General features: G+C 44.2%; 1 protein-coding gene across 1 annotated transcript in view; it reads right to left on the minus strand.

The window, feature by feature from the left end:
- LOC146209879 (solute carrier family 41 member 3-like) overlaps nucleotides 1–14,352 on the minus strand; it is a 173,079-nt gene that overhangs the window by 71,470 nt on the left and 87,257 nt on the right. The window contains exon 6 of the mRNA XM_084581421.1: nucleotides 921–1,056. Coding sequence (XP_084437547.1) covers nucleotides 921–1,056 — 136 coding nt within the window. The remainder of the gene's footprint in view (nucleotides 1–920; nucleotides 1,057–14,352) is intronic.

The following is a 14,352-nucleotide window of genomic DNA, read 5'->3' on the forward strand; positions in this document are numbered from 1 at the left end:
GAACCAATAGGAACGTTGATAAGAACCTAATCCCTCTGAAAAGGTTCCAAAGGTTACAATGGCTAGTGGAGATGGGCAGGTCAAAAGTACGTATGCGTTGTTTACATGCTTAAAGAAGATAAGAGTCAGCCCTTAATTTCCTTAAGATAAAAATCACAAGTGGGTAAGAAAGGTAAACAGTTTTGTTTGGCGGAATATAAAGAACAATGATACTCGGTCACAACTGCGTCATATTTACTAGAACTTCTTAAACGCCTTGCGAGGGAGCAAATAGATGAGAGTACATAGAGTATGTATATAGTCTGAACATAGAGCAACAGGATACGTCTAACATGTCCAGCACACAAATCAGACTTCTAAAGCTTGCCGTTCACTAATCAGGTGGTTTTCACCACGCCGTCACATTGAATCGAAGCATCACTAGCATTATTGCCGCGGATTTAACGGTGTCCAATGCGTTTAACAACAGCCCCTTCGGTAGCATTCTTCATATGCGGATGTCACTTCTTTTGCGTCGACTTTGCTTAAAAATGATTCTAATCTCCAAGCCAGCCGGTTAAACGGCCTACGTATAGACCTCCGAAACGCACGCAGAATTACGATTATCCTGAATGTACACCTGCACGTATAATAGGAACCTTGACCAGACTCTGAAGGGTGAGCATTTGTGTTTTCGTTTCGCATGCATGATGACAAGAAAAGCCTGCGACAGATTTTATTCGTATGCAGAATATCTCGTCTTTACTAAATTGAGACAAAAGAATTTGAACAGACCGGGATGGAATCTTTTCCACCCAAGCTTCGACATAATGCGCGCACCGGTGGGCTCCTAGCCCTGCGCACATGCTAGCACAGCCAGCTGGATTAGGCATATCGTCAGCAGCTGCTTCTTTTCGTTTCCTTGGTTATTTCAGGCATACCTGGAGACCGTGAGAGCGATGATAATGGGCAGCCAGCCGACACGCAGCACCTCCCTGGACACGCTGTTGCGGCTGGCCAGGGCCACCCACACTGGCAGCAGCACCACGCAGCCCACGATCACAGCCGGTGTCAGGTCTGCGTTGTACCGCAATGGACGCTGCACTTGTCAGCATGGAGAGAGAGAGAGAAGCTAGCCGCTCCACTGCAAATCAGCTCAAGGCGCACTGCAGCGAATGGGGAGCACAGCCGCACAGCAGTGCGTCGTAATTTCAAGGCATGTCCTATTGACGACCGGTAATAATGATGACGGATGTTTACGGCGCCAAGGGCAAATGTGATAACAAAGCGCAAGACTAGATTAGCTGACCCCAAAAATTTGAAATTACATCATCAGGCTGATTAGGTTTGAACAAAGAAAGAGAAAAAGAAGAGTAAAAGGAATAATAAAATTCTCTGTCGTTAAAACCTTCTCTACCGAGATGCCCACAATATAAAGTTAAAGCTCTCATCTCTATTCACGGTGTTGATGTTCAGAGGTAACTACAGGCGGCGCGCAAAGTGAAGGCCATGCCACCGGTAGAGGAGAGAGGACCAGAAAAGCAAAAACAGAAAATTTTGGAACTCTTCTTTATCATTTTTCTCAAGGCTTGGAAAACAGGCAACAATAAAAAAAAAAGCCATGGAGTTTGGTGCCTTTAAATAAATTTAAAAAAAAAAACTGTGCTTCTAAAATTGATAGGTGACTGCTTCCAAATAGGAAATAACACTTAGAACGTATCAGCACAACATAATTTGTGTGTTATTTTGTTTTGGCTGCACAATTTAGCCTTAGATAAATAACTATGATAAATGCTCAGCCTACTGAAATATTTCTGTGTCAACATTCTACATTTCTGTTTTTCCTTCTTTCGCTGAGCATTTTCTCACATCTTGTCAAAGTGGAAGCGTATGAAATGTCGTCTTGTCTCGCTTATTTTCATTTCTAATAAATTAAATGGGAAAGTAGTCAGGTCGTAGTCTCGTGGGCGAGAAGTGGCATCAGCGGCGGCGCCTCCCGACCAACTCACCGCAAGCCGATGCAGCGGCTGGCCGATGTCGTCGATCGTTGAGCCGTCAATATTAAGTCACGCTGCTGTGTTGTGAGTTGTCAGTATTGAATACTATCGTTCCCAGCTCAATGCCTGATTAATTGGGGACAGAGCATTTAACGACTCATTGAAGCGGAGATTAAAGATACATCGAAGGTTTGTTGCGTCCAGTACTTGGCTGTAGGTGCACTTTACTTCCAGAGAAAATTCATAACATGCTTTTGATAGATTTAAAATTTAGTGTCTGAAACCTCTAAGAAAAAATGTAAGAAATTTGAATGTATATAATGAACTGCAAAGAAAAAGATTTTTAACTCATCATAAATAAGAACAATTTAGCAAGAAGCAAGTGCAAAATACCGCGAGTGCTTCTTGCCACGTAAATTATTAATTGAAAACTACAATGAGCTTTAAGCTGGCAAAGAAACATTAAAGCAAATTGAACAGAACTGAGAGTTCACTTAATTGAAAAAGTGGCCTTTTTGCGCGTGTTGCCCTCAGTTCGCTCCAAACTGAGAAGGAGGAGACACGGAAAAAAGGCTAGCTTTTTCTTTACACAAACTTAAGTGAAAAAGGGACGAACTTTATTTCAACATCGAGGTTTCACAAAGTAAGAAATATCCGTTGACAACAAAAGATTAGCATATGCCTTAAAAATGCTTAATTAAGACGAATACTTATTTCTGCTTGCTTGCTTTAGATACGAATTTGTGCAATTTGAAGTCACAACAATTGTAGAGAGAGCACGGATAAAAACAAGAGATTATCACCCAGAAATGCGCCCTGCCTGCAAGTACCGTCAGGGACAAAAGTTTGCGGGAGGTGAGTTTCTGGAAAATTATTTCTGTGCTGCCGGACAAACACAGGGAATGAAACGTGCTGAAACGCGTGGGGACATGCACACCCCATTCATAGAAATATATCACAGGAAAAACTAGCAAGGTAGAAAAGATTGATTAAGCTTTAAAATTGGATAATTGGATTATATAAGCTTTCAAAACTCCTCCGGAATCAGCACGGACAACTTCATCACTCTCCTGGAATTCTGCCTGCAGTCGACTGTGATTTCCTTCGATGGCATATCTTATGTGCAGAAAGATCGAATTTGCATTGGATCTGCAGTTGCACAGGTACTATGTCACATATACCTGTCTTCCATGGACAACCGGATCAAGAAAAACCTGACAGGTACGGTAGTACTCAAAATCCTGAGGTACGTTGATGACTACCTAGTTATGCTAGATGCTCTGTCAGGATGCAATCTTGATGATTTGGTGTCTGAGATCGTCAATTTTTTTACTATTGAATCCAAAGGCCTGAAGTTTACCTAGGAACTCCCTCAAGACGTCTGCATCCAGCTCTTCGACATACAGATCATATTTGGTGATTCCAAATGCCTTTTGTGCTACAAATACAACCAACGCACAAAGAAAAGTCTCCTTCCGTATGAGAGTGCCCATTCTAAATTGATAAAACGTGGCATAGTTACAGCTCTTCTTCGAGCAGCGCTCTTCAAAAGTGGTCCGCACCTCATGAAAAACAGCTTCGGAAATCAGGTCGCCCGTCTCGAGAAAGCAGGCTACCCCTACGATGTCATCACGAGTGGCACTGTGAGTCTTCTACAGAAGGTAAAAGCAGGAGACAAGAAGCCTTCGAGACGCACGTTGCCAGACAACGCATGAAGGTTATTCCGTATCTCCACAAAATTTCACACAACTTAAAGAAGATAGGCCAGAGACATGATGTAAAGGTTCTTTTCTCAGCTCCCAGTCGTCTATCTAGTATTCGCACTGGCCTGTCCAGGAAGCGGGAGTCATGTGAGAAAAAGCATGAAAAAAGATATGTCAGTTGCGCCACCAACGTAGTGTACAGCATTCCTCTAACTTGTGGTTGTGTATGCATTGAACAAACGGGAAAATGTGTCAACGACAGACTGCGGGAACATGAAAGGACAGTGCAAAACAGTGAAAGACGCTGCCTGCCAGAGCATGTCGCGACTCATATATGCAAGCCTTCGTTCAGCAGTACCTCGATCCTTGCACATGCTCAAACTAAACTTAGTAGAGAAATAATAGAGGCCTTTTATATTACTAACTCTGGTGACAAATGCATTAGCACTGCTTCTGCCGTACTGCTAGACAAAGAGATAGGTAACATTCTTAGATGGACACGTGTGAATTCTTTTCTTGTTTGCCTCACCTTAGATTTGGTTGGTTGTTGACCTAGCCTTCGTTTGCTGTTTAGTTAGATAAGCCTTTTCCAGCGTGTTTGCCTTGTTCTGGCCTTTCGGCATCTAGTTATTTCTTACTTTTTAACACTGCTTTTGCTACGATGAGCAAATTTTACATTGTCCGATTTTTCTTTTTTTTTGTTTTTTTATTTCCTTGACACTGCTTTTGCTAAGAAATATTATATGTTCATCGTTCACTTCATGCTTCATCTTCCCTTTTATCTGTGTCGTAGCCTGTTCTTGTATTCGATTCCTGTATATTGAAGGATATCAGTTTTACACGTTTGCTATCTGGCGGAACATTTGGCGGCGGGACGCTACGTGGGCAGTACGTTTATCTTCCTTGTGTTTGAACAGTGCCGGTATAAATGTATCGGCCTTTTCAAAATTAAAACCAGTTGGAAGTTGCACTCCGTACATGTCGTATATGTGCCTTTTTTGTGTCCCGTTTTCTTCGCGCAAGTATACGTAACCATTCAAAGATGAACCAACTCGCTCAAACAAGAGTATTACTCAAAGAATAGAAAGCAATGCCGTAATCTGGGAACTATGTTGTCCTCGAATTATACATATTTATAAGCTGAAAGTTTACGTGTGTCGATTATACATGTGCGTGGAATATTTACGTGTGCGAACAGTGTATGATTTTGTCAGATCGTTTGCAAATGCCGGCTGGGACCAAACAGGAAAAAACAAGCGGAGGGGAGTGGAGAGGACATGCCCTGAGCTGGCGCCTACAACATGTTACCGTGCTATATACCATAGCGAAATAAGCTCTGATCCGTAATCATATGCAAGCGAATATTGCTACGATAGCGCAGAATGGCTGCTTATCAGTGTTTATATTTCTGGGCATACGCACACAACCTAATGGTTAAAAATCAGTTAAAATTAAGGGGGCGCATAAACGTAGATGTAACGCCAGGGCTGATGCCACAGTCAAAAATGGTCGCCAGGCTCTGAAAAGACGAGGCGCCTACTCGGAAGCGTTCAGGTCCCTGGCAAAGTGATTTTGACGGGTTCCAGGACAGAGAGCAAAAGCGGGTAACAAAACGTACGGTTTAAGTTCTTCACTAAAAAATGCTTGTTCACTGCTTGTTCACAATCTCCAAAATATGTTTCCAATCTAAATTCGTCCCTGCGGGCTCTACAGTGGGTGTGGACTATCTAAGCAAAAACAAAAAGATAACTTATTTTTATCCAGAATTTGTGCCCGCGGGCGATACACAACCTAGAAATGACGGTGACAAAAGAAAATTACAACTGAAAAATGTATGAGCCAAAGGAAGACGCGCTGGTGAAAACAATGACGGAAACAAGACCAGAACTTTGTTCACTCGCATATGCCGTCATTTCCAGCGCTTCTCAGCAAACTAGAGACCTTAAGCAGAAAGAATAAATGAACACCAGCCTCCATGCATGTCCCATGAGTCTATTCCTGGTGTACACAGACGGACTTTGACCAGTCCCTCCCTCATGCGGCAAAATAGTTTGCAACACATGTGGCAGCAAACTCCTAGAACCATGAAAACTGTCGTTTATGTCATTTTGTTGCCAGGTAAAAGTGGCGCAGCATAAGCACGAGCAGCAAACAGCTAGGAAGAAAGGACTGTTTTTTTCGACCGTACATCTTAAATAATGTAGATTTTTCATATATTGAAAATTTTTCCAATATTTTAAGAAAAAAAAAGCTTTCTTTTTATTGCTTTTTTTTGTTTGGAGGGGGGTGGGGGGAGGGCGGCACTGTGGAAGCTGTAGCGAGACCGGTTTCCGACAGTCCAGAGAGAAGGAATTTCGACAACTCGCTCGCCTGAGCGCCGCCGGCGAAATTCATAAACATCCGTGAGGGGAGACGATAGCGTCGTCTGCTGGCCGTGTGTTGTTATGCCGTCATCGTGTCATGAATCGTCTTCCCACGGCGTTTGCATAGTCGCATAAACAGCAACCAATACAAATCCACTATGACACACATGACGAGACAGCTCCGGCAAGCTTTTACTTGGGCACATGTTTGAAAGCTGTAAAAAACGCAGTGAATATAGTATGTAGTCGCCCAGCATAAAAATCACTACAACTGATGGCGTATTGTTCGTGTTCATTTCGGATTAACAAGCTGCTTGTTATTCTTTTCTTATATTTGCATGCACTGGAAACTATTTCGGTGGATCATGATGAATTTTCTCACAATCGTTACCACGAGCGTTTAGATACAGGAAACAAAATATGTTGGTTACTGCACAAGTACGTCATAGTTGGCTTATTTTGTGCATGGCTGCATATTTTTGTGGCGCGTAATTTTTAATGTTATTTTATATATCACGAGTGGAAAGTATTTGATACTATTACCGTCATGTACGTGATTTATTGAACAAAAGGTGGTACTTCAAGCGCATAGTATATATATTTAATAGCAGTATTTTTCAAGGCCGCATACATTAATATTTGACCATTTACAGAAGCGCATGTTTTATGAAGTGTAAAATTCATCTCAAGTTGTAAGTGCTCGATTTATCGCGTTTCACCCATTTACCATTGTACACGCTACGAGATGTGTCATCGCCGCGATCCAATCCATCTTCACAAGTTTTCGTAGAGGAGGGGAGGGGGGGAGGGGTGTTATATTAGGCCGCTTAATTAAGCTTCGAAAGAGCAGAACTCGACTGCCGAGCACCGTTCGCATCGCGCATTCAGTAGGTCTTCTTTATTCAGCTCAAACCAATAAGCCTTCGTGAACTGTGTGCAGCGTGTCTGCCTCGCTGCCCGAAAGTCCTAGATACTGCTCCCACCACAGCTCAAACGTGACACTGTTTTCTTTTCCGCATCAATTGCATTGCTTTGGTTCGAGGAGCTTCGTCAAAAAATTGAACTCCGATTTGAACAATTCAACCATCCTGAACTTTATTGTTCAATCAGGATTTTTCGCTCACGGCCAACAACGAAGACGACGCCGGAATTCCTGCCGCACGGAGCTGCTAAGCGACATTGCATTAAATCCCTGTGAAACCGATATGCCTATGAGAGAGCGGTTATGGCAAGATGCAACGGCGGGTTGCGCAGAATGTCTAAAATTGGACCGAGAGGAATTACGATACGCGCGCGTATGAAATGAGCTTGCAAATCAAGGGCAGGGTAAATTAAAACGGAAACAGTGAATATGTTGTTGGAGAAATTCATCAGCCAATGCATCATACACCTCCCCCATCCTCCTCCCCCCCTCCAAAAAAAAAAGAAAAAAAATAGGGACAGTTAAGTTCTGCCGGTAAAGCAATGATGGGTATGAAGCGAAACCGTTTCACCCTCACGGATGATGCTGTTCCGCTTCTTTTTTTATACACCGACATTTAGCACTCGCTTTCCTTTCTGAGCAGCTTGACATCCTTTAAAAGCATTTGTTATTTTTCAGTTATTTATTAATTGATCAATTACGCACTCTATATTTTCTTAATTAGCATAATCAACCAGTGGTGTTTCATTCTGAGCATTTTGGAAACTTAGAACCTCTCGTTTTACATTTTTTTTATTCCATTTACACATCATTGCCTATTACACACTATTGAATCATGCATCATTAAAACCACAAATTACCACGATGCAATTTTTTTACGCAGACCCCGATTTTTTCCGACTCGCGTTGCCTACTACTACCACTAATAATACTACAACCACTATTATTACTACTACTACGACGCCGATGGCTTTCAGACCCAACGAGCTTTATAAGCTGTTGCTTAAAGGGGCTCAACGGTGCAGCCGGTTATTTTACCGCTACTACCAACCGTTAGGCAGGAGCGCCAATGAAAAAGCTCGGCTTGTGCTAGAGGCCTTCCATGGTAAAACATTATCTGATTGCTGTGCGAGTGACGCGTCTTTGCATATTTATGACGCGGAATGTGCCTTTCCTAATTCTTTTTTCCCATAATTGATTGCACTTGCGTGACGCGTGAGCCTGTACTGTCTGTCCACGATCATTGCTTTCTTTATATTTCTAGTGTTCACACTCCAATGAACAGTTGGTACCAGCGCTTGTCAATCGTCGTGTGTTTTTTCTTATATCCCCGTACAAGTATTAGCACTAATTTCTTCTTAAATCTACAGAAGCAATTAGCCCGACAACACGCACTCCTGAACGGATACGACATGTGTTGGAACACTAAGCTATTATTTCAATGCTCATTGGCCGTCTCTGCCTGTATAAATACCTTTGGTACCCTTATTATATATATGTATATATATATATATATATATATATATATATATATATATATATATATATATATATATATATATATATATATATATATAATAAGGGTAAGGGTAATAAGGGTATAGGGTATTATATATATATAATAAGGGTAATAAGGGTATATATATATATATATATAGGCCAAGGAAAGCATTTGGTATTGTACTTTGTCTTTTTCTTTTTTTAATTTTGACTTCGGTGATCACATAAATTAGTAATGTAATCTGTTTAGGGGAAAGATAAATAAACCCCAAGTAGAAGGAAACACAACGTGCCGATGGGGGGAACCGAACCCACGACCTCCGAATATCGCGTCCGGTGCTCAAGGTTCGTATACAATTAACATTAATACCCAAGAAAGTAGCAGGGGGGATGTGCGGCCGATGTAGCTGAGTTGGAAGAGCACCGGACGCGATATTCAGAGGTCGTGGGTTCGGTTCCTACCATCGGCACGTTATTTTTTTTTCTACTTTGTGTTTAATTATGTTTCCCCTAAACAGATTACATTACTAATTTATGTGATTACAGAAGTAAAAAAAAAAAAGTGCAATCCCCAATGCTTCCTTGGCCTCGCCGACTGTTGGCTTCTTTCCTTCACGCACATACATATATATATATAACGAGCACCCTCATTTCCCCTTGATTGATCTGCTTATATATATATATTACTTCTCGTTGCATTACCCTGGAGGTGCATGGTTATTTAAAAACCTAAGACGGATTTCGGGGGCGGACCCACGTCTGCCAAGTCGTTCCACCATGCCTCTCGGAGGGGTTCCTGCCCAGACACCTGACGCCTCCGTGGTTATCACCGATCACCGCGCTACACACGACCTGGAGACGTTGTGGACAACGGATGGTGTCGACGTGAACGAACGGCTCGTAATGAATACGAGATCTTTAGCACACACAACAGGGGGGACACTGTCCTTAAGGTGGTCTGTGCGATTTACCTGAAGGGTATGGCAGGGATGAGGATCGAGACCAATGAGGGCGAGCTCATCATTTGGGATACCTACATGCAGATGCTCCGGGACTTGTTCCGAAAGTCGATATGCCAAAAGCTCGCCCCCAGGAAGGACTCGCGTTCCGCGCAAGCGTTCACGGAGGCATACTTTTCGCCCCTTCTGGACGTATTAGTTTTATGCCTGAAAGTCGGCGGCACGATAGCAGAATGACATATGAGGCCACGTTGTATAAGGCACCGTGGAAAACACATTCGGTCTTCTCATTTAATGGAACTGTGTAATAATTGAATGAGATCGTCCATGAATGCCGCCCCTTTGAAAAACCGAAGAGCCGCAGCATCGCAGTTTAGATGTCACCGTGCGCTGACCGAATTCGAGCCCCAAACTCATCTTCTATTGCATGCCTACGAAAGGCGCATAAATCGATTTTCTAAATATATTTCGTCCCGCTACACTATATTCTAAAAAGGGCTGGTAGGCTAATATATTAGGATTGAGTTTTTTCGATAACATCTATATTTGTTTCTCCCTTGTTGTTAAAGTGCCCAGAAATATAAAAAATCCTAGATCTTTTATAACAATCCGTTTAGCAAGCTGTGCAATAAGACTACGTGGAAGCACTATGAGAAACGAGTTACTCCTTGCGGGGCCTTTATTTAGGCGCCCGTTCCTTCGTTTCGCGTCGTCGTCGACATTGACCATCGTCTTGCCGCTGCATGTATCCCCCCCCCCCCCCCTTCCCTGGTGTTCTCCGGTTGTTGCGCGCGCGTCTGCCGCCCCTATTCGCCGCTGGTTGTACACTCTTCCCCACCTCGTCCCTCTTTCTCTGTGGCGGCAAACGCGCTTGTTCTCCCATTGCTGCGCGTGCTCCTGCCACTACAGCTCACCCCTCTGTGCACAGCGTGTTTGCAACGGTGTACTCCGGTTGCCCGCCCAAACGCCGGCTCGGCATCAGCAGATCATGGTGCGTGCATCCCAAGCCGAAACACAGATCCACGTTCACTTAAATCAGCGGCATCAGTCAGCTATAATGGGGAATGCTGCGCTACTTGCTAGACAGGTGACAGGTGAAGGATCACACACGACCCAAGCCCAAACTTACAACTTTTTATTCCTATAGACAAAACACGTACTTATATACATACAGCATTCTTGTCAAATCACAAATCCAGCATCATTCATGCGCGTGATCACATCACGTCCACACCAACTCCGCATCTGCACCGCTGCAGCGCTCTTGTCCGTCCTGCTCTTTGTGTTTTTACGTGCGTTGTTTTAGATGGACCGTATCATATTTCACTCCTCCTTTGTGAGAGCCACACATGATGCACTAACACATGTATCTTTTTCTGTTGACTAAATTAAAACGGCTTTTACGATTTCACTTGCAATTCATTCTTTTTGCTTGCCTACAATTTCAGTCCTGTGAAATAATGGTTTGCAGCCTGTTTCGCACCGCCAACACATACAGGAGACCCCCATGCACACATGTGGTATCATGTCAAAAACGAAAAAAAAAACTCATGAGATTCGATTCCAGCCAGTCCAAGCTTGTTAAAAGGAGCGTTGCCCACTCGTGGATGTTGCAGAACAACTTTAAGAAGAAGAGCTAACGAAGAAGCTCAAAAAGCAAAAGTGGAACCGCAATCTCAGGAGAGAGATAGCCAGACACAACGTCAAAATAGAAAAATACGCCCGGAAACTCGAGTCGCAACGTTGGGATAACAAATGCGACGAGATGGAGGGCACCATGAATGGGGCCAAGACCTTGCAACTGCTCAGGTTCCTGATAGAACCCAGTAAGTCCAAAACGGCCGCCAACATAGAACAGGTCAAGGCGAGGTATAACTTTAAGGGTACGGACAAACAGCTTATTGACAAGCTGAAGTCCACGTACGTAGCTCCCCCCGCCACAGCGCATTACAGAGATTACAACGGACCGGCGAACAGCGAGCTTGACGCGTCCATAACAGTGGCAGAGGTCAGAGCGGAGCTGCACGGCCTAAAAAGACGCTCAGCCCCCGGGCCGGACCTCGTTAATAACAAGATGCTCGCAAATCTGGACGACGAATCGATCAATGCCCTAACCAAATATTTAAATCAGGTGTGGGAGAGTGGTCAAGTACCCCAAGAGTGGAAGAGGGCTAAGGTCACCCTAATCCACAAGCAGGGAAAACCACCGGGCTTGGAGAATCTCCGCCCAATATCACTAACATCCTGCGTAGGCAAACTACTTGAGAAAGTTATTCAGAGGAGGCTAACCAAATACACCGAAGAGAATGATGTGTGGCCGGCTGAATTGGTCGGATTCAGGCCCGGCCTTTGTACGCAAGATACCATGCTCCGACAACATAACGATGTTGTCAGAGACTTCAGGAAAAAAAATACGAAAGCTATTCTAGGCTTAGACCTTAAAAAAGCTTTTGACAACGTCAGCCACGGCGCCATTCTCGACGGGCTCGCTGAGCTTAGAGTAGGCGAAAGAGCCTACAACTACATTAGATCATTCCTGCGAGACAGGAAGGCGATCATCAGCTTTCAGGGCTTATGTTCGGAGGAGTTCCCGCTGGGTAACAGAGGCACTCCGCAGGGGGCTATGCTCTCACCTTTCCTTTTTAACATCGTAATGAGGAAGCTCCCCAGTAAGCTTGGCCATCTCCATGACTTAAAAATAAGCATCTACGCGGACGATGTGACCCTCTGGATGTGCGAAGGGAACGACTCGTACATTACATCCAGGCTCCAAGAGGCAGCCGATATAATCATCAATAACGCAGAGGACGTAGGTCTATGCTGTTCGCAGAAAAATCGGAGCTCCTGGTAGTGACTAGCAGTAGTGGGAAGATAACTCCAGATATCAAAATTAAAGTCAACGGAAACGAAGTCCCGAAAGTAAATGAAATTATAATATTAGGTATGATTATCAACCGCAGGGGTAGTAACAAAAGCCTGATTAAGAAATTAAAAGATCAGGCGGAGCTCGTAGTCAGAGTATTTAAGAAGACGTCCAACAGAAGGAGTGGTCTCACGGAGGCTAGTAGACTCAGACTCGTACAAGCTTTTGTCACGAGCAGAATGTGCTACGCGACTCCATTCCTAAATATCAACAAGATCGAAGAACACAAATTAAGCACCATAATTAAGAGATGCACGAAGTGCGCTCTAGGACTCCCCATAACTACTTCTAACGACATTCTAGAGAAAATGGGGTTGCATAATAAGTGGAAAGCGCTGGCTGCGGCGGTCAGGCTGTCCCAGAGAGAGCGACTCGCGGGAACGGCGGCGGGTAGGCAAATCCTGGACTGGGTAAACCTACTAGCGCCCGGGGAAGGCGAAAGTGTCAGAGAAAGCAAAGATCGAGAAATCAGAAAGCATCTATACGTCTCGCCCATACCGAAGAACACGCACCCCGTACACGACGAGGGGAGGAGGAAAAGCAGAGCTAAGCACCTCGCTAATAAACTAGACGAACTCCCGCCGGGATCGGTCGCCTACACCGATGCAGCGATCGGGAAAGAAGGCGACGTAACCTCGGTCGCCCTATTAGACACTGGGATCGCCATAGGAATAGAGAGAAACCGAAATATATATCCGCCACCGGTTAGATCCCTGAGTAAGAAGGAATCGTACGACTGGAGAAGACTCCAAGCTCGAAATTTCTTTTCGCCCCTGTGGAGGAGTTGAACAGGTGCCAGAGGGCGGAAGAGGGACGGTGCAGAAACCGAAATTTGTAAATTTTGCGGCCATGTGGCAACATTAGATCATATAATATGGAGATGCGTTCGTGCCCCAGGGCGCAACGCGATTAAAACTAGCGATGAATGGGAGACCACGCTAAGAAGCTCCGACGAAAAAACGCAGCGATTCGCCGTCCGCCTGGCGGCCGAGGCTTAAGACCTCTTCTCCTAGACGAGGCCGGGTGTCCTCTGGCCGCAGTGCGACAGACTGCCTCCCCGTACGCCTGCTTGTGGACCTGTAGGTGGCTGCTGCACCATATTCGGCGGAAATAAATGTTCTTCCTCCTCCTCCTCCTGCGATGGCATGATGACAGAGAGCATCGGCATGCAAATAACCCGTATGAAAGTCAGTGGTTTTCCAGACAGTGTGATTGCATCTGTAGTAGAAAAACTGCTAAAACCCGTGACAAGGAAAAGAGCGATGCATAGGGAAGAGGGCAGCAGAGAACGCTGTGTTGTAATTCAGTATATCCGTAAAGTGTCGCATGGATTAAAGAAGGTGGCAAACAAACATAATGTGAAGGTAACGTTTAGAATACCAAAAACGTTTATAAGCCTCTTTAATGCAGTAAGCGAGCACGACAAACGTAGCAAGAGGAAGGAAGGTGAAATTGCTGATCAGGAAGGTTCACACCTTGTCAAATAGAAGTCATTTATACGATCCCAATTTCGTGCAAAAAACAGTACATAGGACAAACGAAGAAATGTGTTAACAAGAGGCACCTGGAGCATCATAACGACTGCGGAAAAATCAGCCAACCGGGAAATCTTGTGCAGCATTGTTGGCGGCGCAAAGCAGGCTGCAAACTATTATTTCACAGGACAAAACTGTACGCAAGCAAAAAAAAAAAAAAAAGAAGTGAAAGGAAATTGTCGAAGCCTTTTTAATTGAGTCCACATAAAAATATACATTTGTCAGTACATGATCTGTGGCTCCCACAATGGAGGAGATATGATAGTGATTTCACCGCGCTAGCACATGAAGGAAAAATTTATTCATGTGTTAGCGCGGTGAAATCACTGTGAATAACGAAGCAGGCCCAACTCTCGCCATTTTAGATAGGTGTGCAGATGCGGAGTTGAGGGCGACGTGATAACATGCGTGATCATGCGCATGAATGGTGCTGGATTTGCGATTTGACAAGAATGCTAATGTACGTGTTTT

Source organism: Amblyomma maculatum, chromosome 1 (assembly GCF_055883805.1).
Source record: "Amblyomma maculatum isolate TAMU_Amacu chromosome 1, ASM5588380v1, whole genome shotgun sequence".
NCBI classification, from domain to species: domain Eukaryota; kingdom Metazoa; phylum Arthropoda; class Arachnida; order Ixodida; family Ixodidae; genus Amblyomma; species Amblyomma maculatum.